The sequence below is a fragment of the Astyanax mexicanus genome, chromosome 20 (assembly GCF_023375975.1).
Source record: "Astyanax mexicanus isolate ESR-SI-001 chromosome 20, AstMex3_surface, whole genome shotgun sequence".
Lineage (NCBI taxonomy): Eukaryota > Metazoa > Chordata > Actinopteri > Characiformes > Acestrorhamphidae > Astyanax > Astyanax mexicanus.
This window is the reverse complement of record NC_064427.1, coordinates 1428885-1454705: the sequence shown is the minus strand read 5'-3', so window position 1 is coordinate 1454705 and position 25821 is coordinate 1428885. Positions and strand designations below refer to the sequence as shown.

Below are 25821 nucleotides of genomic sequence, written 5' to 3'. Positions count from 1 at the left end.
GGCGGAAATTACCAAAAAAAAGCATTTTTAAAGGTTAGGAAATGTTTATGAAAATTATTATTTAAGTAGGACTGGTGTATTTTATTACTTAAAAAAAACATATTCCGGCTATTAATATAACAAATATGGTTTAGGGTCTAGTGGTTTATTAATGCCACAGCTTCCAGGTGTCACTCAGGTGAGTTACAGCACGTGAGGAATGAAAGAAAAGTGAGGCTGCCTGCTGAGGAACACTGACACCTGGTGGTGGCTGGATGAACTGCACCATAAACACAAAGACATACATTTATTATTGGTTTATTTCTTTATCTGCTTCAGTCTGTTCAGAACTACATTAACCCAGTCTTTATTATGAGTTTTCGTGTCAGCTAAATGGCATAAATGTAAATATGTGGCACACACACACATGTTAAAAATACACATTACATTATATTATAATTCGTGATTTAAAACTATGGGGGGAATAATTTTACCAGAACTCAAATCTGAATTCTGAAGTAGTGCTCCCCTAGATAACATGGTAACTAGGGATTATAAAGTTTTGTCCGTAGTTTTTAAAATAATAAATATTTATTTCCATTAATAATTCATAGCTGATATTGTTTGAGTGTGTGTGTGTATTTATAATGATAGGAATCTCAATGCAATGCTGCCATCTGGTGGCCACAGTTATCATGACATCGAAAAAATAAGCAGGTGAGGTTTGTTTATATATGCATGTGTTTACAGTAGGGTTACATTTTATTAGAGTGATTTATTATTATCCAAAACTCTTATTCAGTATGGGGGAAAGGGGAGCAGATATGATATATAATGATATCATGTTGTGGTTCTCAGGGTTCAGGTAGAAGAATCTTATCATAGTTTTATTAAGAGCCCCAGAGAAGCCTGGCAGCAAATTCAGCCACTAAAATATAAATAATATGCCAAGTCATACTGGAAATATAAAATATATACATACCTAACAGCCAGCAGGGGGAGATAAATGCACTGTTTACACACCTTCATCCACATAATTCCCCAGTTAGCACCATCTACTGCACTGTTACACTTTTATACAATTTTATACACTTTTTATATTTAACTATTCTTTAATATTGTGATTTTGATGCTGGGTTGTGTGCCCAAATTTTCTTTAGGGTCAATAAAGTATCATAATAAAGATTATTAATGAGAGATTTTTCAAATTATGTTTATATATATTTTATTAATCAATATTAAATATATTTATTTTAAATGTTTTTTTTTTTTCATTTTATTCTTATTTTGTTTTTTAGACCCTTTGAAATGTAAACGCTTGGCTGCACTACACCCTAAGTGTATTCCTGAGTAAAAATAAAGGTCAATTTATTGATTGGTTATTGTGACAGGCCTAATAATCATATTTCATTAGAGTGACTCAGACCAGAATAGTCATTTTAAGATGAATAATTAAAATAAATAAATAAATAAATAAATAATTCAGACGCTGAAACACACAGGTTGTATTTACAGGCATGAAGCTAGTTTTAATCTCATTTAAATACACACACACACACACACACACAGTCACTCATACACTCACACACACTGCCTCACATACACACACTTATTCATACTCATACTCTCCACACAGTACTTTAGTCTTATTTCTTATTTCTTTTTTCTTTTTTTGCACAAATAATCAATACATCATTAACGTATCAATATAACAGGAGGAGGAGGGGCTAAAGGGGGCGGGGCTAAACATAATCAGAGCTGAATGTGCAAAAACAGCATTTTGCCCATTTACAACACACAGTTCATGACCTTTACTAATACACACACACACACACACACACACTAATATCTCTCTCACACACGCACACACACACATCAATATCTCATTCAATTAGCACATTTTACGCATTCAAGCATTTATATTCACACACACACACACACACACTCAGTTCACACATCCGTATTATAGTACATCTACAGTATATACAAGAGACAGGGTTTCAAAATATTGCACTTATTGGCCCATTGCCCCCCGGCGAAGCGCGGGAGCAGAAATAAAACCACTATATAGATACAGCTCTCTAAATATAGATGTCTCACGATTTCATGCAGGTGTAATGCTAAATGCTAAACGCTGCGCTGTGCAGCGGCTCGCACATCGCTCGGATGCGCCGGCTCCATTTGGCATTACACGGACTGGCCTACTCGGTTCTGACACAATATATATATATATATATTATATAACTGCTTTATTTATTTTTGCTTATGTCGACTCCACTACCTACCGGTTTAGAGCTCTTTATTCACACGATACACTCACAACACCATGAACATGTGATTAAACACACACACACACACTCAACACACGCTTCAGATAAGGGCTACTAGTTTATCATTTAGCTATTAGAATTATTCAATATATTTATAAATATATAAGGGAGAAATAATTGACCGATTGATTCAGGCTCCGCCCACAAATGCAAATAAAAGCAAATAAATTACTGTTAGAAACTACTGTTGCTGAGTTGGACAAGCACACACACCCTAGGAGTGATGAGGGGAAAGAGAGAGCGCCATCTACTGTACCCACCCAGAGAGAGCAAGGTCAATTATGCTCTCTCGGGGCTTTGGCAGCTGATGGCAAGCTGCATGACCGGGATTCAAAGCAGCAATCTCCTGATTTTCTCCTGAAGTTCTGTTTACTGTGTCCAACTCAGCAAAACAGCATGTCGGGTAATTAATAATTACAGAAACACTTTGACTGACAGGAAACAGAAATCTGTGGGTTTTTAGTCTCAGATGGGTTTACAGCAATAACAAGCATAAACAAACACACACCTGGTATTTTTTATGCAAAATATATTAAATAAATGAACGAATATCTGATTTTTCATGGTGAAAAATCAACAAACTGACTCACGAGAGCCTCACTCACACATCCAGATCACCAGACCCAGGATCTGAGAGAGAGAGAGACGCTGCGAGGCGCTTTCACTATTTTTACAGCTAAAGTAGCTTTTTCCCCGGCAGAGATAAATAAAAGAATCCACAGTGATGAGCAGAGAGAGAGAGATAATGGACAGGGGACACTGTGGACACGAGCATGACTGTCCTCAATCTGATCTTTAAGATTTAAGATTTAAGATGCTCTTCAGACTCACTAGAGCACTAAAGTTTTACACTAAAACTATAAATGAACAGATTAAATTAAAAAAAAATTAAATTATACATTTTAGATAATTCCCATATTTTTTTAAAGATTTTACGTGAAAATTACTATGATAATAGAAACACATTTTAAATATACTGTATAATATTTGTGTTTCTGTTTGTCTAATTCACTTCACAACATTTCTAAATCCAAACAACTGAGGTATATACAGATTTATATTTATTGATACTGTATATATTACTAGATATATGTGAGTGATTTGAAATGTGTTCCCAATGTTCCCGCTAGAGTTTAGCTCTAGTTTAGCTTGTTGAAGGCAGAAAAATATATGTATGAATAGGGTTGGGCGGTGTGTATATATATATATAATATGAATTAATATTTGTAAGCTAAGGAAAGCAATAACATAAAAAAGTCTAAAAAGCATGTGGAACTTTGTTCCACCTTACAGAGAGAAAAATTAAAAAACGAGCGTAAAAAAGAAAGCAAAAATGATTTAAAAAATGTTAACCAGACAGGCACTGCACGTCAGAAAACCCGATACGGATCTGGACGTAGAACAGAGGTGCCAGAAGCCGGGTACTACTGATGTGTACTAATCTAAAAATAATAAAATTGTAATAATGTAATAAAATAAACCTAATACGCTAATATGGCATCTAGAGATTTACTTTTTTATCTTTAATTTTAATATTTTAATATATACAGAGCTTACAGAACATTTTTTGGCAATTCACACCTGAAACACACCTGTAACTATACTATACTATAGCGGTTATGTTTTGTACTGGAGGGGGTGGAGCTTAAGAGGATCACGTGACTCATATACTGCATATATAATGCTCTCTGTGACCAATGAGAAGTGGCTTGTTCCACCTGTCGTCGTCCACAAGGTTTAAAGGTTAAATGCCTCAATGTGAAGGAGATAATGTTCCACACACACACACACACACACACACATACATATACACACATACACACACACACACTAGTGCGCGCTGGGCTACGGTGCGCTAGGCAGGACACTAACAGGCGCAGTTGGGTTGTTGTGACGGCGGGGGGTTATCCGTTAGTCTGGCGTTGCCCTGGGTTCCCGTGGTAACGGTGGGGTCAGTCTCTAAACTCTCGGACATCTTGTCGCAGATGATATCTACCAGACGCTCGAACGTCTGCTTAACGTTAACGTTGTCCTTCGCGCTCGTCTCGAAGAACTCGAAGCCTGAAAAAAAAAACACAGATAAACAGATCAATTCAGCTTCAGGGATGGAGAACAAAAATTCACACTATTAAAATTAAAGGAGCATTAAGGATTATATTTTCTGTTGCAACTCATAATATGATCAGGCAGTCCCATTTCCACACCCCGGGCTGCCCTTGTGAACCGGAGGTATACTTAAGAGCATTAAACGTACATTCAAATTAAGATGATTTTGCTATTTATAGGTTTATATGTTTGAGTAAAATGAACATTGTTGTTTTATTCTATAAACTACAGACAACATTTCTCCCACATTACAAATATAAATATTCTCATTTAGAGCATTTATTTACAGAAAATGAGAAATGACTGAAATAACAAAAAAGATGCAGAGCTTTCATGCATCAAATAATGCAAAGAAAACAAGTTCATATTCATAAAGTTTTAAGAGTTCAGAAATAATCAATATTTGGTGGAATAATCCTGGTTGGTTTTTAATCACAGTTTTTTTATGCATCTTGGCATCATGTTCTCCTCCACCAGTCTTACACACTGCTTTTGGATAACTTTATGCTGCTTTACTCCTGGTGCAAAAATTCAAGCAGTTCAGTTTGGTGGTTTGATGATTTGTGATCATCCATCTTCCTCTTGATTATATTCCAGAGGTTTTCAATTTGGTAAAATAAAAAAAAACTCATAATTTTAAGTGCTCTCTTATTTTATTTCAGAGCTTTATATGTTAAACAGGGTGATTCTCGCCAGTATTTATAATCTGAGCTGTATTTCAGTCTCAGTATGTATATGTACGTATCTTTTCCATCAGAAGGTGTGAGTGAATTTTGGTTTCTCACTCTGCAGTATAATAACCTGGGCTCTGAGGAGTGTGGTTTAGAGAGGATGGTGAGATCTAATTAGACGTGTTTAATTATCGCCTGAGCTGTGAGCAAAACCATCGCTCTCCATATGCTCTAATTTATTCACATTAAAATCTGCTTATAGTTAAAACCTGAATGTAATGTTCTATAGCGCACTAGTGGTGTAAGATAGAAATATTAATATATAGAGTATATATAGGGAGTACTGCTATATTATGATTTGCAATACTGTTTTCTTAAAAACAAACACAGCACTGATCATTAATAAATAATTTAGATTGGAGTTTAAACCTTGCCCACTAGCCCACACTGTCTTCAGATGTTTTATAATAAAAAGAAACATTCTTAAACTCAGATTTTATTTTATATGCATGATTAGAATAGCACTGCTGAGGTAAATTCATGATTAGAATAGCACTGCTGAGGTAAATGCATGATTAGAATAGCACTGCTGAAGTACATGTATGAATAGATTAGCACTGCCAAGGTAAATTTATGATTCGAATAGCACTGTTGAGGTAAACTGATTATTAGAAAAGCACTGCTGAGGTAAATGCTTGACTAGAATAGCACTACTAAGGTGAATTCATGATTCAAATAGCACTACTAAGGTGAATTCATGATTCGAATAGCACCGCTGAGGCAAATGCATGATTAGAATAGCACTGCTGAGGTAAATGCATGATTATTATAGCACTGCTGAGGTAAATGCATGATTACAATAGCTGTGCTGTGCTTTGTTTGTTAGTACAGTATGTCTGCTGGAATAGTGCTTTTCAGTGCTTCTCAGTGCTAAATATTAAAATGTTTATTTCAGAAATTGTAGTTTTAAAACAATATTTTTATAATTTTATTTATTGAATAGTGAAAAAGTGGCAAAACAAACCAAAACCTGCAAAAAAAGCCTTTTTCTGTATTTAGCTTTCAACCAAAAGCCCAGGTCAGATAGTCACAGCTGATTGGCTGATGACTAGCTCCCCGAGTCAGATGGAGGCAGCTGATTGGTGCCCTGGAGAAAAGGGCACATCTGTAGAGATGGGAACAGACTCACCCAGCTGTTCGGCCAGCAGCCGGCCGCTGTCCACAGACACCACCCTCTCCTCCTCCATATCACACTTATTCCCGGCCAGGATGACCTGAGCGTTATCCCAGGAGTACGTCTTTATCTGGGTCGACCTGGATAGAAAAACAACAGCGTCTGTCTGTAAAACTCCACTCAGCTCTGCTCTACATTACAGCACACGTCCTTTACTATACACAAACACGCTCAGAATATCGGGCAACCCAAAGCATCAGCTGAAAAAGGTGTTTCAACCAAATAGAAAGAGAATAGAACCAAAAAATTGGCATTGTTCTGTAAATATTATTAATTATTACTCATTATAAGTCATTCTGCACTGTTTCCTCTAAAATTAGGATTTTTTTTTAACTGTAACCGCAGGGCCACACTATATGTAGTATGTCTGCTGGGAGCTAGGAGAAAAGTTAGGTGTTAAATTTGCACTATAGAATATTAAAAAACATGATGTATCAAAAATCTCTTCTACACTTGACCATACAATACTGTACAATACAATGTTTTTTGTTGACCTTAAAAATATAAAAATGAAAATAAAATGAGTGTAATAAAATTATAATATTATTATTATTATTATTATTATTATTTTATCACTTATACTTTTCATCATAATTAGTGAATAATATTCCAGAGAACATAGTAGTTCCCCTGTTCCACAGCTCAATACTGGTGGCTTAATTCCCCTGTACAACCCCTCACCCATCAACCCCCACCAGATCCCCACCTACAAGAGAATTAGCCAGCAGACTTCTTCTGAGGGAGGGATCTGTACCTACTGTCCAAATTAAATTAGCAGATGAGTAAGATGTAAGTTAAGCAGTTAAGCATAAACTAGCTCCTAACACAAGGTAATATTAATGTGTGGTAAATGCTCAGCGTGAACATGGTGTTATTTGCATAAAAGTGACAGAGCCCTTAAATCGTTCATTCTGAAAGGAACTGAACCTGGTAAGAATAGAAAAGCAGGTGAGATCTTTTTATCTTTATGTGAGAGTTATTTTGTGTGTAAAGAACTTCATGAACATGTTTTTGTAGAGCCCATAATGCTATTCTAACTCATGTAAAATAAGGGTAAATGTCTCCTTTTAAGGAAGGTTATTGAGTTAATGGGTTTGGTACTCTGGCTCAGACAGAGCGCTGTGCCCGCAGCTCCTCGCCTCTGTCTTTAAAAAGGCTGTTCGCTCCAATAATCGGTGCCATAGCAACAGCAGAGCGGGCACAGAGCAGCCAGCTGGTGAGTCCGACCCCTTTACTGCCAACACACAGTAAACGCCAGCCTTTAACCAGCCTTTACTCAGCCTTTACCCAGCCTTTACTCAACACTTACTCAACATTTACCCAGCTTTTACTCAGCCTCTACTCAACCTTTACTCAACCTTTATCCAGCCTTTACTCATCCTTTACTAATCCTTTACTCAGATTTTACCCAGCCATCACCCGGCCTTTACCCTGCTTTTACTCAACCTCTACTCAACCTTTAACGAGCCTTTATTCAGCCTATACCCAGCTTTTACTCAGCCTTTACACTGCTTTACTCAACCTCTACTCAACCTTTAACCAGCCTTTATTCAGCCTTTACTCAACCTTTACTCAGCCTTTACCCTGCTTTACTCAACCTTTACCCACCCGTCACCCGGCTTTTACCCTGCTTTTACTCAACCTTTAACCAGCCTTTATTCAGCCTTTACCCAGCTTTTACTCAACCTTTACTCAACATTTACTCAGCCATCACCCAGCCTTTACTTAGCCTTTATTCAACATTTACTCAGCCTTTAACCAGCCTTTACACAGCCTTTACCCTTATTTACTCAACCTTTACTCAACTTTTACTCATCCTTTACTAATCCCTTACTCAGATTTTACACAGCTGTTAACCCAACCTTTACGCAACTTTTACTCAATCTTTACTCAGCATTTACTCAGCCTATGTGCACAAATATGGACAAAACGCAAACACAAAAACAAGGAATGAAAGCTTTGTCTGTACCTATATCGATGATATCTGTAACATTGTGCATTAATGACAGTTATTGACCAATCCATACAAATTGTGCTTTGCACACGTGCATTTCTGGACAAGCTGAGAGTCCAGAGTAGCATCGATAGAGACTTTAATCTCTCTATTTTACAGTAAATGGAGAAATAATCGAATTCTGAAGCTGATATTATATTTTTCAGGTAATTCTGCTTTAAAAAAGACAGAGAGAACAGATCTTTGTTTTATTTCGCTACTGTAGTTAGTTTCTTCAGGAACAGAGCGAGGTCACCTTGCCCCGGCGTCTGAATCAGCGTCAGCCATTCTGCCTCGTTCTCCGTCTCCGTCCACTTCCTCCGAGTATTGTGATTGGCTCATTAGCCTCTGTGCTGCCTAATTAAATCAACTGCTGCACCTCCAGCTCAGCTAAATACCCCACAGGGTGGATCAATAGAGTCTCGTCCAGCTCGGTTCAGAATGAGGGTTCTGACCGGGACTGACCCGCTCCGACGGGGAGCGCGCACCACTTTCTTGCTGCCGGCTTCGCAGTTCCCGATCCTTAGGGACATTTAAATCAATTCCATTAAATATTAACCATGCAGCTGCCCTTCAAACCGTTTACCTCCTGTCTTTCTCCCTTCAACTTTGTTAAATGTCATATCCGTCAGCAAAAACGCCTAAAAAGCATCCTGACTTAAAAAGGAGCGCATAAACTCCGCCAGAGCCCATTTAGAATAGGGCAAGATGGTAATAATAACATTATTATAGTATTAGAGATGAGCGATGTAGTGAAAATATATTATATCATGATTTAAAATAAAAATAACTTTTCTGCCTGTCTTGTTTTCTACCCCATGTGCTCTATAAGCACATGGCCCTGATCGTTAGCCCCAGCTTGTCATTATTATTCTCACCTGTGGCCGTTTGTAACCCCGCCCCCTCGTTATCTTCCCCAGGTGTTCCCACAATCCCTGTGTTTTTCAAATCTAGTTAATCTTAGTCTTGTTTTCTTAGTCTTTTCTTTGTATTTGAGTTTTCTTAGTCTTGTTTATTTGGTTTTGCATTATCCTTCTCGTGTTTGCTTTCTGTTTTTCCTTTTGTTTGATGAATTTTACTATAAATAACACTTACTGACTGTAGAGGGAGTGAAAATACCAAGTCCAACTTTAATTCCTCTCGGAAATTTCTGTCACACTCCTCACTACCAAGAAGAACAGTTGTAAACAGCTGTAAAAAGCTGTGGTCAGTCTGCTCCACTGTTGCAGCTGGTAGCAGTTCATGTTAGCATGTTGTAGCATGATGGAGTTAATCATCGCTAGTCTTAGCAAGCTTTCTTTTATTAGTTATTAAAAATATATAATAGAGATTAATATTTTCATATACTACGCAATTTACTGACTCTTCTTTGTAACTCCTCTTTCTTGCTGATCCACAGCCCTAGTTCTGTACCACTGTATCTCAGAAATGCATGTGTAAAGCATGTCCTTTACGTCCTTTGCAACCGGTAGCAGTCCATGTTAGCATGTTGTAGCATGACAGAGTTAATCAGGGCTAGTCTTAGCGAGTTTCGTTAATATATGATCAATCTCCCAGCTTGTCCAGAAATGCATGTGTGATTTATACTGTAATTTACTGCTATGAAAAAAACGCTGTCTCTGCTGCTTCATGCTGTTTACATGCTAAATGCACAGAATGTGCAGCCTTCACTGCTCGTAGCCGCGACACTCCGTTTACATCTGTGCAGCACTTCCTATTCAGTTCTGATTCAGAAATCATGCATTCTTTATTCCAGTGCCTCATTTTGGCTTTATCTCCCCTAAAACATACAAGTTTATACTAGTATTTTAATTGACACCACTAATATAAATATAACTGCATTTTACACTTCTTACATAAATAGCGCATTAAGAAGAACACGTGCGCTTAATTGCAGTTAATTACAAAATATTGTTTCGATCAATCGGATTAAATTATTTAACTGATTGAGACCACTAATTCTCATCATCATTAATTTCATTTATTAAAACATCCTCCACAGATTAACGCTAATGCTCATAATCTACATTACTTATGATAGAAATGTGTTTTTCTGGGCTGTAACGGAGCCACAGTGTGTCTCGTTCTGATGCTCCTCGCCGGGTTCCTCTGTGTCACTGCTGACATTTGTATTAAAAGAGAGGTTTGCTCTCAGCGGAGGATGACTCACTTACCTCCATAAAACATAGAGCTTTTCTCCCGACAAGGACACCAACACGCACACACACACCTCACACACACCAACACACACACACACATTCTGTTACAGAAAAATATCCCCCCCCCCTGTTCAAACACTGCAGGCCTGAGGGTGGACGCCAGTGCGACAGAGTGGACGCTGGTGGGAGACGTGGTGAGTGGGGGATTTGCACCATCGTCTCCTACGCTGTTCTTTAAGCTGTTCTATGAGCTGTTCTGAGATCACGCCCACTCACCAGTCCTGTACGGCTCCAAACGACTCCTCGTTGGTGATGTCGTACATGAGGATGAACCCCATGGCGCCGCGGTAGTAGGCGGTCGTGATGGTCCTGTAACGCTCTTGACCTGCTGTATCCTGCACACACACACATACACACACACACAAGACACACAAATACAAAACGTTTCAGGTCAGTTCAGCATGGATTTGATTTATTTATAAGTGTTATAATTTATGCATGGCTAAATACACCTGAAAGCAGCATTGTGTGAGTATTAGTATTGGTCTTGCTCTTCGGCACCCCCTACAGTTGGGAAGTGTAATGCACAGTTTAACACTCCACTAAAGGATACACTTTACAGTGTTCACTATCATTTACAGGGCCCTATTTTAGTGCAGCTTGTTTTAGGGCAGTGTGTCAGTGTGTCTTTGCTATCATAACGACGGGAAAAGGACACCTTGCGCATCTCGAAACATGCTAAATGCATGTACTAATTCTCTTAACTAATCATGGGTGTGGTAATAAACTAATTAGCAAGTGACTTCCCCATCATTCTCTTTAAGAGTAGATCAGGTGAGCTCTGACTTTGGTGGATTGCTATTTTAACGGTGCAGCTACCTGGACGTGTTCAACAAACTCTTCTCTTAAAGCAGAGGAAACTGAGCTGCTGGTTGACGCTGTGAAGGAGCTCCAGCAGCTCATTTACGGGAACAGCAATGTTATTTTTTAGGCCTGTCCTGATGAGTGCCAGTTTCATCATAGTAAGGTTTTTGTTGATCTTTGCGGTAACTGCACAGGATACTTAAGTAAGTATTTTTTCTTTACTTAGATGAGTAGTTGTTGCTTCTCATAATATGGATTAGAACTCCATTAAGGCACATTAAGAGGCAAGAAATTTAAGTAATTAACTCTTGATGAGTTCAGCACAGCTGTTAACTGAAAGCCTGAATTCCAGGTGACTCTACCTCATAAATTCGACTGACAAAATCCAGCAGAGATGTTAAAAAAGCTCTTATTGATCGTTCTCCAAAGTGAACTGAACTGGAAGATATTGAGAAAACCAGAAGTCCCCTCAGGGTTACCATGGAGATCCATGGGCATAGCAACAGATCGTATGGGTACAGAGCCGTATACACACACATTAATACAGCATTACCCAAACACACAGCATCAGGTAATGAAAAAAACTGCGGAAGAACTGCAGAAAAAACAAGAGGAACCAGTTCTAATAATATAAAATAAAAACTTATACATCATTTTGTGGTATTAATGAATTTGGGTAGGGTTGATGGGTAAATAAAGGGAGAAAATCTGGTTTTATTTATAATAATATAAAATCAGAATTCAACAGTCTGATATATTCACAGTAATGTGACCATAAAGCTAAAGGCCAATTAGCATTATGCAAATAAGACTCTGCAACTGGATCACACCATGCTGTTTAGTTTTATCACTGAATAAATTACACAGCCTGAATGTTCGTACTTTTGAAAAACACCTTTACCTCAGCAGTGCTGTTCTAGTAGTCACACCTTTAGCTTGCTAGCTACATCAGCAATGCTATTTTAAAGTTAAATTTACCTCATTAGTGCTACTCAAACAAACAGATGCTAAGGCTAAGTTAGACCAGCTAACGCTACTATCCTAGTCCTCTACAGCTGTACAGTATATTGTAAAGAGGTAGTAAACTGAGTAAACTGATATCAAGAGTGATAAGTGATGCTGCTCTGTAAAACTCAATGTTAAAATCTTTGTGCCACATGGTGAAAATAAATCTATAGAACAAAAGGTAATGCAACAACAACACAGTACCTGTATTATTAAGGCTGTGTCTTTAATTCAGTGTTTTCTACATTAGCATTTTTGAGGATCATATTCCTGTAAAGGCTGGATTCTCTGCCTCAGTGCTGACAGGAGCTAAAGCTAACAGGACTCCTGCTGTCAGGCCCTCATATCTCACTGACTCACTGGATTTGAAGAAAACTGCCTCCTGCTCTGATGAAAATCCTCTTAAAGAGCTGCTCTGAATTTTACTGCAGAATCGCTGTGTTTTACTCGCCTCACACAGTCAGAATAAGAAGAGAGATCTATTCCAGAACAATCAAGATAATGTCTAATCCAATGAATAATCCAAGCATTGAAGCATCTGATTTTTTTCAGGACTGTATGAACATATCAAATCCAATATTTTATAATCAGATTTAATTTGGCTATATTCAGACAGCTATTCCAAATATCAATGCAAAAAAAAAATCCTTATAAACAAAATACTAGTTGTACACTCATAGTGTTTTGCCGTTTGCTTCAAACGTGCTTCTGAAAGATGTGTTTTTGACTGACTTTAGGTTGGATATTTTTGTTGGACCTGGCAACCCTGCTTAAAGCTTTCCTCACCATCAGTGTCGCTTCTGTATCTCTCAGCTTGTCCATAAAAGCATGTACAGTATTAAGTGTGTCCTTTAATGCTGGCTCAAAGCTTTCCTCACTGCCAGTTTCATTTCTGCTTCTCTCAGCTTGTCCAGAAAAGCATGTGTAAAGTGTGTTCTTTAGGGCTAACTTAAAGCTTTTCTTACTTTAAGTGCCGCTTCTTTATCTCTTTTAGCTTGTCCAAAAAAGCATGTGTAGAGCATGTATCTTTAGAACTAACGCAAAGCTTCTCTCATTTTAAATGTTGCTTCCGTATCCCTCAGCTTGTCCAGAAAAGCATGTGTAAGGCATGTCTTTTTAGGGTTAACTCAAAAGCTTTCCTCACTGTGTGTTTTTTTATGGCTTCACCCAAAGAACCGTTTGAAGAATCTGATTTGTTGAAAGTGTAATATTGCTTTGTACAGAAAAAACATTACAATATAATCATATAAAATAATTAATAATTTCCTCAGCTGACAGTCTGCCACTCAAAAGAGCTTAAAATCAGCTTTCCTGCGGCTGCAGACTCCTAACACTGCCCTCTAGTGTGCAGCGGACCATAACAAATAACAATTTCCCTCCCAACCCTAAACCCTCAACCTGCGGAGCACAGCCTGCTTATCTCACACTGCCAGCACAGACCACACACACACACACACACACACACACACACACACACACACACACACACACACACAGCTCTGGAATATAATCAAGAGGAAGATGGATGATCACAAACCATCAAACCACCAAACTGAACTGCTTGAATTTTTGCACCAGGAGTAAAGCAGCATAAAGTTATCCAAAAGCAGTGTGTAAGACTGGTGGAGGAGGAGAACATGATGCCAAGATGCATAAAAACTGTGCTTAAAACCAGGGTTATTCCACCAAATATTGATTTCTGAACTCTTTTAACTTTATGAATATGAACTTGTTTTCTTTGCGTTAACTGAGGTCTGAAAGCTCTGCATTTTTTTTTTTTTTTGTTTCAGACATAAATGCTCTAAATGAGAATATTTTTAATAAGAATTACGGAGAATTTTTGTCTGTAGTTTATAGAAAAAACAAAAATACACACCTCTGAATCACATCAAAATGACAGAAGGTGCTATCAAATTAATCGTACTGCATTTAAATGACAATTAACTAATGTTTTGTGAAAGGTTAAAGTAATTTTACAGATTTGCTTAGTTTTTGCTTTTTTATCATATTTGAATTTTTAGATTAACAACACACACACATTTTAATATTAGATAAATATAATCTGCGTAAATATAAAAGAGCATTTTTTTTTTATCATCATCATCATCATTAGACTTTGACTGGGCCACTCCAAAACCTTCATTTAGTTTTTTAGGGGTTTTCTTTGAGCTATTCTGAGGTTGAATTGCTGGTGTGCTTTGGGTCATTGTCCTGCTGCAGAACCCAACTACGCTTGAGCTTAAAGTTAACATAAAGCTAGCTTTTTTTCCCTTTAATAAACAAAATCATTAATTCAAATCACAAATGTTTTTTTATATTTACTCATTTACTTTAAATGTATATTTTGTCGACATTTTATGCATTTAATCATTTTTTTACTAACAATAAAGCAGTGGGTCCATTAGCAGTGTTCAGTCCGGCCTCTTTACCCCTCGATTTGTTTTACGGCTGTGTTAAAGGCCGCTGTTTGCACACAGGCTGGAGTGGACGGCTCTAATTACTGCAAACAGAGCTGCTGATAAAACCTCGTAACAGCCGCCTCCCCTCCCCCCAAACCCTGTTCTCCGCAGGTACCCGGGCAGCCTGGTAAACAGTTCCTCCGGGAAGGCGGTATAAAGCTCTGCGGGCGATACCATCACTGCCATAAAATACAGCTTTTATCAGAAAACTGAGGAGAACAGACTGAGCGAGAGGAGCAGACGGGTTCCTCGAGGTCAGAGGTCACCAGTCTTATCCACACAGAACCGGGGTGGCATTTATTAAACAACCAGACGAGTGTACACTGTTAAAAAATCTGAATTTTACCAAAAAATAATGTTTTTCCTACATAGTAAATGTTTAGTGAAGTGATCCAGACTTTAAAGGAGCACATAATGATTCATGTAGTAACTTAAAAACTGTGTTAAACAAACCAAAATGGGAAATTATCCTGTGAAACTGGGGAGGTCCTGATGAGTGCCAGTTCCATTATTTTTTTACCAACGTTTTTTTACGGTCCTTGTGACTTTTCTCAAATATTCACTATTCACTGTATACCTGTAACTCTACCTCTTCACTACTTTACTTTAACTGATGCTCTCAAACACTTTATTAAGAGACAAGAAATTCAAGTAATTAACTCTTGATGAGTTCAGCACAGCTGTTAACTGAAAGCCTGAATTCCAGGTGACTCTACCTCATAAAACTGACTGAGAAAATCCAGCAGAGATGTTCAAAACTGATCATCTAAACAAGAGGAGCTGCTTTAAAGAATTTTAAATATAAACCATATTCTGGTTTATTTAATATTTTGGGTGTGGATGGGATTTTAAAGGGGATAAGAACGTTGTCTGTTTTGTAATGCACTATATTGTTACATCTTTTATCCACAAAACGTTCAATAAAAATTGATTACAAAAAAATACATATTTTTTGCTTACTCAATAATTCCATATGTTTTATTCATAGTTTGGTCGACGTTAGTATCAATCTACAATGCAGAACATTTAAAAATAATAATTAATGTTGTTTCAATGCATAGCATTGAAGCAATGATTAATACCAGCTGGTGCGTAAAAAAGGTATCACATCACTAACAGGTGAAAGATTGACAGTTTGCAGCCTAATAATAATAATAATAATAATAATAATAATAATAATAATAATAATAATAAGCTTAATAAGAGTTTTCACTGGCACTAAATTTATCATCGTACACCATTCCTTTGATTTCTCTATAAAACATAAGGCAGCTAAAATTAGCCGCTTCTCTGCCTCACTGTTAACATCTGTTATACAGGATATACGTGTTTTACACCGCAAGCCGAACTATTTATAACTCAGCTATAAAAAAGTGTTATTTATTAATTAATTAATCTTCATCATATATTCCTCTCTGCAGTTTATTCTGCTTAGTGTGATCTCCAGGAAAATATACTGGATGAAAGATGCAGAGACGCTACAGTGAAAACGCTTCAATGACTTTATAATGAGCTGCATATGAATAAATAAATGAGGCTGTGAGTCAGTGATGATTCAGGATGGCACAGTTCTGGGTAAATGGGCACGGCTGAGATCTCTTGTTAGAACTGCCGCGCTGTAATTAATTACTATACAATAGACTGTGAGGGGAAATTGTAGTGCTTGTTTTATTTAGCGTACTTTTCGCACTATAGCACACTGCATTATCAAGCACACCATCAGTAAACAGCAATTTTCTGGTCTATTTTCTATTTTATCAGGTGCATTTTATGCGACACTAGTAAGGAACAGGGGTGTAGCCATGTTTTCCTTCTAATACAGCATGTTGCACTGCTGTTGGGGGTGTGGGGTTGTGGGTAGTTAAAGTAAAATAAAAGCTTAAGTAAACCTAAGCTAAGTAAGCAAAACTGTACATCTTAAAATAAAAACACTTTCTACAAGTCAAACGAGTGCTGGATGTTAATCTACACAGATTTCTCTCCTGAAAACTGTTTATTTGTGTGAGTAAAGCGCTTCTTTTATTTACAGATTTTCCACTAAGGCTGGGTGCAGCAGCATTAGCATTAGCAGCTAATCTGCTTCATTTAAATAGCATCAGAGCTTCTGAATATATCTACACTGATGGGCGTGGTGTTCTGGAAATGAGGTGTGTTCAGGTACATTTCTGGGGTTTTGCTTGTTTATCTTGGTAACAGAAAACACAGGAGCTCCACTGACTGAATAAAACCTAGACAGACGTCAACAGTCAGACGTTCATCGCTATCTTGGCAACACAAGCGCTTATTACACACACATGAACACACAGCAGCAGAAACCCAACTTTACATCAATAATAAACAGAATACTAAATAAAATAACATTAACGATAAATTAAGAGAATTAGTACATGCCTTTTGCATGGTGTACTTTTCCCGTCGTTGCGATAGCAAAGACACACTGACACGCTGCCCTCAAAAATCAAGCTGCACGGTGCAGAGTTGACGCTTCGTCTATAGATCACTAAAATAGATCCCCCAGTGTCCTAAAGGCAGATGGTTCTCGAGTTCTCGTGATTTCAGCAGTAAAAGGGGGCGGGGCTATTATTCATTTTCTTTATTTCCACATGGCCACGTGCTAATTAAAGTGAAAGCTGCGTTAGTTAATGCACAGCCTTTAGCCTGATCGGCCAATCAGCTCCCACTCCATCTCTGAGATTCATTCAGCCCCGCCCCCTTCCCCCGGCGGCTTTATTGATCTTCTCCGTGTGCGGGCTGACCCTTTATCCTTTCACAGGGCTGATAAATTCCTGTCTGACAATGAAAGTGCTCATCATTCCGACAGGCTGAGACCTCCCTGCCCGCCGTGCCCTCGCCAAGGTGTGCCAGGCAGACCTGAGAGATTCAGACACAATACTGCTATACTGTTAAACAGCTGCAATATTTATGCTTATGCAATATTTCCCCACTGAAATTCATGACTGAAACTATACAGTGGAAATAAATGTGTGACTAGAGCAGCATTGTTGAGCTTAATTTATGAGTAGAATAGCAATACTGAGCTTAATTAATGGTGTGAAAAGCACTACTGAGGTTAATTCTTGATGTATTTTAGCACAGCTGATGTAAATGTATTATTAGAATAGCATTGCTGTGATAAATTTATGTTTAGAAAAGCACTGTGGAGGTAAATATGTGACTTAAATAGCGCAGCTATGGTAAATTGATGATTATAATAGTACAGATGAGCAATATTTATATTTTGAAAAGCACTGCCGTGGCAAATGTATTATTAGAACAGCAGAGTCAAGGTACATTTATATTTAGAATAGCACTGCTGAGGTACATTCATGATTAGAATAGCAAAAGTAGAGATATTTTCAACTTAACGCAAATGAGATATTTAAAAAATTAGACATAATCTATTTTAAAAAGTCTGGTCAGCTGTAGTGAATCTGTGTCGTTAACCGTGCACCATGCTGCTTGATTTAGGGCGTTAGTGTGTCTTTGCTGTCATAACGATGGGTAAAATACACCTTGCAAGGCTCAAAACGCGAAAAAGTCATGTACTGATTCTCTTAAATAATCATGGGTGTGGTCAATTTTGGACGTAATGTGAAATAAACCAATCAGAGTGTTGCTCATCATTCCATTTAAGAGCCAGGTGAGCTCTGATTTTGGTGCACGACACAGATACAACAGACTGTTGGAGAGTGTAAGATAGCAAGGAGCATGGCGATGCACCCTGTGTAAGGTGTAAGATAGGGCTCCATATGCTGAACTGTGAACAGCAGTGATTTCCTGTCTCTTCAAAATAAAACTAAAATACAAAAACAACTATATAAATTCATAAACGCGGGCACAACAGCTATAAACACATTGGCACTCAGAGGCTGGCACCGCTTTCTGGACAAGTCTGAAGCACCGAGTCAGTGCCAGCACTCACTTCTGTGAAAAGATCTGAATCTGTAGACGGGCAGCGGTGCCAATCAAGCGGCTGGTTTTACCAACGGGCAAATTATAAAAGAGAAAAACAGAGAAAAAAGCGGAAGAGCAGATTGAAATCTTGCTGAATGAAAAGATGAAGGAATAAAAACGTACACTCAGCTGTTTCCCCTCCCCCCCCACCCCCCCCCCCCCCCCCCCTCGCTCCAATGCGCCGCTTCTCCCAGAAGGCCGTGCGGTTGAGCGAGGCGGGTAAAAATAGCTGAAGATGAATAGTCATGCCTTCGGTCGCGGCCGAGAGTCGGGGCCACAGAGCGCCGGGCTGCTGAATGCCGAGTTTTGGGGGCAGGGACAGGGATGGGGACAGGGATGGGGACAGGGGACGGGGACGGGGACGAGGTCTGAGAATGGTGAGGATGTAAGACGCTGATAAATAGCCAACCTGCCCTGATCTGTACAAAATCACCCCCCCATTAAACCATTAAACACAGAGGACAAACCAGAATACACTTAACCCAGCTGCACTGGAAATTAACATTAATGTAATGTGGAAAAGTGGGATCAGGGCAGGAGCTGGCATCAGCAGTCAGAAATAGGGGTGGGAAAATATATCGATACTGCATTTACAATATATCAATATATGATATAATATCAAATCGATACATGGTGCCAATTATGGATATTTTTATTGAAACATGGTCACTCCTTAAAACTCCTTAAAATCCATAAGATTCTCCCCCCAATTAGACTTACTTAGAAAAAGTTGAGAGGATATGAACAAGTGGTGGGACAATATATCAATACTGCAATATATTGTATCATATTGTCTCACTATTATTTAGTTTGATATTAAAACGTGGCATCAATTATGCATATATATTTATAGAAACATAAGCGCTATAAAGCACTCACAAAAACTCGTCCCCCAATCTGACTTACTATAGTTACTGCTTTATTACTCATTACACATGGTGGCGCTATAATCTAAAAATGAATAGGGTTAATAAACCTGTGGTGAAGAATATCAGTGGTTAAATTGTGCAAAACTGAAACACCAATAAATCCATTATTTCTGGTATTGGATTATTTAGGAGTATTTTATCCTCTTCAGTAACTAAGAACAGAGAATTGTATTGTGATATACTGAGCAATATTTAATGATATCATCGAAAACATGGGAAACGCATCGTGAGATGTGTAGTAACTCTTCTAGGTGACGCATCAAGACAGGATAGCACTCTATTAGCTTGTCCAGAAATGCATGTGTAAAGCATGTCCCTAATCGGTAGATCAATGTGGAAAAATACACATTCAGACTGTAGGTGAAGTAGAGGAGCAAAAAAAAGAGCATCAAATATCAGTCCGAAGAAAGAATGAATGTTCTATGCTGTTAAACATGCGGGTGGGTGTTTTTTGACCCTTAATACAACACACGTGTTAAAGACACATTGATTACTCAATTAATCATCTAAATAATCAGTGCTCAGGTTGCTGGATACTAATATAGTCAGTAATAGTAGTAGTCGCCAATTAGACACTCGGGGGCTGCAGTTATATAAAATCCAGACTCAGACTCAGACAGACGTCGTGTGAAAGGTGCCCATTAAAAGTGACTGATGCTCATTTTTCCACGGCCAGGGGTGAACCCACGCGTAGCGAACGTGTACCACGCAACGCAGAGGCCCAGCGCCCCCGAACGCAGGGCATGAATCAACCCTGGCGCGTGCCCAGCTCACAGGAACAAAGACACCCAGCAGCTGCTGCGCTCTGATTGGACGCTGAGCTGCATTTGCGCCCAATGATGGAAGATAAGACTTATAGGGGCTCATAAATACTTCAGAAATAATCAATATTTGGTGGAATAATCCTGGTGGTTTTCAATCACAGTTTTTTTCATGCATCTTGGCATCATGTTCTCCTCCTCCACCAGTCTTACACACTGCTTTTGGATAACTTTATGCTGCTTTACTCCTGGTGCAAAAATCCATGCAGTTCAGTTTGGTGGTTTGATGGCTTGTGATCATCCATCTTCCTCTTGATTATATTCCAGATATTTTCAATTTTTAAGTGCTCTCTTATTTTTTTCCGGAGCTGTATATGTACAACTGTTCCAATACACACGTACTGACTCTCAATCCTAACGACATATATGGACTATTTTTCTTATTTTATTCAGCACTGGGCTTTAAATTTCATGTTTTATCAGTATATCATAGTTTTGTGAATATATTATATTTTGCAATACTGCAATAAATCTCAAAATCACAGAATTGATGGTTAATTAATAGTTTACACGTTAAGATTGGTAACAGACAGTGGTGTGATAAGTGCAAACATACATTTCAACAGGACAATGCTCGTCCACATACTGCTATTGCTGTCCTAGTCTCAAAAGCTTGCCTTGAAGACACTGTATCGAGCTCTGCCTCGCTCTACCTCCAGTTTTGCTATGTCACATGATCACAGTCTGCACTGTGAAGCGCTCACTCTGGTTTGTTGTTCTTCATGATCACATTATCACAGCTCATACTGTAATATTAATAAAAATAAAGTGTTGCACTTCTAATAGGTGATTAATGTTATTAACTCTCACTCTATTAAAACGTTTCTCTGAATCTGAGTGAGTCAGTCAGTTTTATATCTCTGTAAATAATATTAGAGGCGAGTCACTTCCCGGAATCGATGCTCTGCTGTGCGCTGCTCTCGCTCCGGGCTACTTTCCATATGTATTAGTGCGACTGGTGCAGCAGCAGCCCCACAGTTTCAGCTCCGACTCCGAGCCCAGCGTTTCAAATCAGAGTCGGCAGATCATAAATCACGACCCGCTGTCCGACGCCTGGAGTTCATCTGAATTTCCAGAAGAACAAAACTGTACGTGAGGTCTTTTAACAGCATTAAAGCTTTAATCTAAAGAATTCTTTAAAAATATGTCATTTATTAACTGATAATAATGTCAGGTAGGTATGGGCGATTTGGCCCAAAAATAATATCACAATATTTCACAGTATTTTCGTGATAACGATACTCTTGCCGATATGACAAAACATTAAACATGTGTGTGTTGTATTAAGGGTGAAAAATCACCCGCCACCATGCTTAACAGCAGAGACAATCTTGTGAACATTGGAGCATATGAAACATTGCCTATCGTATAGAGACTGTCTTTTTTTCAGGTTATTTTGATGGGCAATATGGCGATATGACAAAACAAAAAAAGGTTATCCTTCACTGTCTCACAAGACATAATCGAGTTGAAATCACAGGGCATCTCAAGATATCTCACTATTTTCACAATATGTTACCCACAATAACGATGATATGATACTTCACCCCATCTGTGTTAATGAAGAGGATAAAATACTACTAAAGAATCAAATACCAGGAGTTATAGATTTATTGGTGTCAGTTTCACACAATTTAACAACCGATATTCTTCACCACTGGTTTATTAACTTTCATATTAATTTAATTGTAGCGCCACCTATATACGTGGAGTAATAAAGCAGTGACTTTAGTAACTCTGATTGAGGGTGAGTCTCACAGAGTTTAGAGCTTTTATGACTTAAAAAAAAAATCTACATATTTAACCGCACATATCGAAATTCTTACAATATGATACTGTATATCGCAATATATCGGTATTTTGTCCCACCCCTATATAGAGAGTTATATAGAGCAGTTAGCAGTGTTCTGAGTTAGAGGCTCTATAGACACTCAATAAAGACTCTCTAATAAATTCTCTCTGGTATGGTTAGTGAAGCATTTAGCTCATTTGTAAAAGCATTCTAAAGCGCTGCCACTATGATCGGGAGATTGCTGGTTCGAATCCCTGTTATGCAGCTTGCCATCAGCTGCCTGAGCCCAGAAAGAGAACAATTGGCTGGTCTTGCTGTTTGTCTCTGGGAGGGTACAGTAGAGTAGACGGCGCTCTCTCTTTCCCCTCATCTCTCCTAGGGTGATGTGGATCAGCACAAGGCTGCGTCTGTGAGCTGATGTATCAGAACCGAGTCGCTGCACTTTCCTCCGAGCGTTAGCACTGTGATGCTACTTTGTAATGTTCAATAAGAGGCAGAGTCTGACTTCACATGTGTCTGAGGAGGCGTGTATCACCAGTAATGGGGGATATACAGCTGAGTAGCAGCTGGGTCGGACAATTGGCCAGACAAATTGAGAGAAAAATAGTAATATAAAGGCTAAAACTCAAAATTTTAAATTCCATCTTCAGAAAACCCCTGAGCACAGTGAAGAAGGTCCAGCCCACTCACCCATATCTGCAGCTTGATCCTCTTGTCGTTCTTGTACACGGTCTTGACTTTGAAATCGATGCCCACCGTGCTGACGAAGGCGGAGGTGAAGGAGTCGTCAGCGTATCGGAAGAGGAAGGAGGTTTTCCCCACGCTGCTGTTCCCGATGATCAGCAGTTTGAACATGTAATCAAAGTTCTGGTCCGAGCTCTCCTTCTGCGCCGCAGCCATCTGCACCGGAGCCGAGACAATACAGAGCAGCTTTCAGGACCCGGTTTAGCATTTCAAACGGCTCCTGCACGCACACCATTTCATTTACATCTAATATTAATGTGCTTCAATTCATAGCTGCTGGTGAATACACTGCACTGCCCATCCATCTCCATCAGACCCCAGATCAGATCAGATCAGATCAGATCAGAGAGAGACAGAGAGCTGCAGGTTCAGGCTGGTCTCAGTCATATGCAGATATATATTTAACTAAAATATATGTACAATGCATTTATTTACAATTTAAAATGTAGGAAAATGACAAAATAAATAATTTTTAAGATGAGAAGATAAGAAACGACAGGACAAGATGAGATGAGACGAGACTAGGCGAGACGAGATGAGACGAGACAAGATGAGACGAGACAAAACAAGACAAGACACGACAAGACAAAACTAGGCAAGACAAAACTAAGAAGACAAGACAAGGTAAGACAAAACACGAAAAGGCAAAGCGAGAGAAGACAAGACAAAACAAGACCAGAAAAAAAGACAAGACATAACAAGACAAGACAAGGTATTTGCAATGCTACAGCAGTGCAGTGAATATATAACACTACATAACACTACATAAAAAATCTATAAAACCAGAGAATATAAAATTACCAAAATAAAATGGCTCTAAGAATACTAAAAAAAATTAGAGTAATACAGTATATAGGTTACAAGTAACCAATTTTGAAATACAATATACCAAAGATTTATTTCACATATAAAGCAAACGCATGCCCATTATATTTCTTCCCCTTGTCCTTAAGATATATATTTATTGATATTGTTATCATCTCAGGACAGAATTAATAAGAAGCTGAGCCATAAGCGTATTTATATATTTTTAAACTTGTATGTGTATAAATGTAAGCTACTGTTTGCTAAATCATATAATTGAATTGTATAGTGATTATACATTACTGTATATTCATTAACATATAGTCACCTTCTTAAAATAATCAAATTCTTAATATTTCTTTTGGTAAAATTGACTTTTCTGTGTCATATATTTTTATGTTTCTTAAAAACCTGAAAAAACTGAGATAGGCAATTATTTTAAGAACGTGTTGTAAAAGTGCAGCATATTTAGTGCCGTAAAATGCAAATAAATACAATTATAAACAATTATACGTGAATACAGTAAATAACAAAATAAATACAAAATACACTGCTTTGTATTATGCTTATCTTTCACCAGAATGAGCAGATTTTCAACCAATTTACCATCAAAGATCAGCTGCACATAAAAGCCAATCTACACATAAAACTACCAAACTACCAGCATCACCTGGTACTGAGCTGATATGATTTTTATTTTTATTTTTTAGTATCAGGATAAATAAAACAATATAAATAATATATAACAAATAATTACTTTCATAAATAGGAACATTATATGTATTAGATAGCTGCATATTTTTTATATATATATATATATATATATATATATATATATATTGTATTCACTGCTGGATTATCTGTGCACTACACACACCAGAAATATACATACAGATTTCTGTATAATAAAAAACATAAATCAGAGTATAATATAAAACAATTCTCTACAATTTTATATGATTTTGTTTTTTATGGATCACATATAGAAAATAAAAGTCACAATAGCAAGTTCTTTTTTATTTCTTATTGTACACCATATTATAACACTAAATAAACACTAATAAACAATAATAAACATTTTAAATGTAGAGAATTAAATAGAAATAGTATATTCTGGTGATTATTATTGGATGGAAGCTGCGGGTTTTAAAGGGTTAAAGCGCTGACAGGAACATTCCCCACCCCCCACTCATGGATGGGTGTTTTCTATGGACACTAAACACTGTCCGCTTTATCTGTTTTACCTTTTAAATCATTTATATTAAATAAAAGCTGAATATACAGTGATAGAGACACAGAGCGCTGTGCTGCAGTATTACTGTTTATTATTATTATTCATTATTTATTATAACCTCTATAATAAACGGAGAGGTTGATCGATACCTGCAGTTCTAACCCGTATAAAAGCTGGATTATCTCGGGATAAATGTGATAAATGTGTATAATATGTAGAACACAGACCTGCACGGACCCGTCCTGCCTCATGCTGAGATCCAGGTGTCTCTTTAATCAGCCTGTGATGCTCCGGCTCCTCCGCGCGCTCTGAGCCCCGCACCCCCGTCCTCCTCTCCCACAGCCACGCGGACACGTGACCCGCCGCGGCCTACGTCACTGCGCAGCTGCTGGGATTTGTAGTTTTTCAGGACTATATTTAATTTAGACCTAGTGGATAGCTATGGAAACAAAATTCCAAAATATGCCTCATTTAAAGAAGACGTATACTTCCAAAAATATATTCTATTCAATATATATATACTGAAAAACATATGCTAAATTAATGAACATACATATACATATAAGACCCTGTTTGTAACTGTTTACTGTGTTCTCAGTTTTCTCAATAAAGTAAAAAGCTATGGAATCTTATTTCCACTACTAAAAAAGGGGTTATTTAGAAAATAATTTTTGTCATAATTTCATCTAACACTGCAAAAAAAATCCATAGGAAAAGTAAAAATATGTAAAGCAAATCTACCA

The 25821-nt window shown here is 37.8% G+C and overlaps 1 protein-coding gene across 1 annotated transcript; it reads right to left on the bottom strand.

Annotated features, from left to right (window-relative positions):
- Nucleotides 1-1482: 1482 nt before the first annotated feature.
- Nucleotides 1483-25404, bottom strand: LOC111195000 (ras-related protein Rab-3C). The gene is made up of 5 exons (XM_022680778.2): nucleotides 25306-25404; nucleotides 22987-23196; nucleotides 10749-10867; nucleotides 6276-6400; nucleotides 1483-4370 (listed from the first exon to the last, which is right to left on the bottom strand). Exons 1-5 carry the CDS (start codon nucleotides 25327-25329, stop codon nucleotides 4177-4179), a joined length of 672 nt encoding a protein of 223 aa, XP_022536499.1. The 5' UTR covers nucleotides 25330-25404; the 3' UTR covers nucleotides 1483-4176.
- Between the last annotated feature and the right edge of the window lie 417 nt (nucleotides 25405-25821).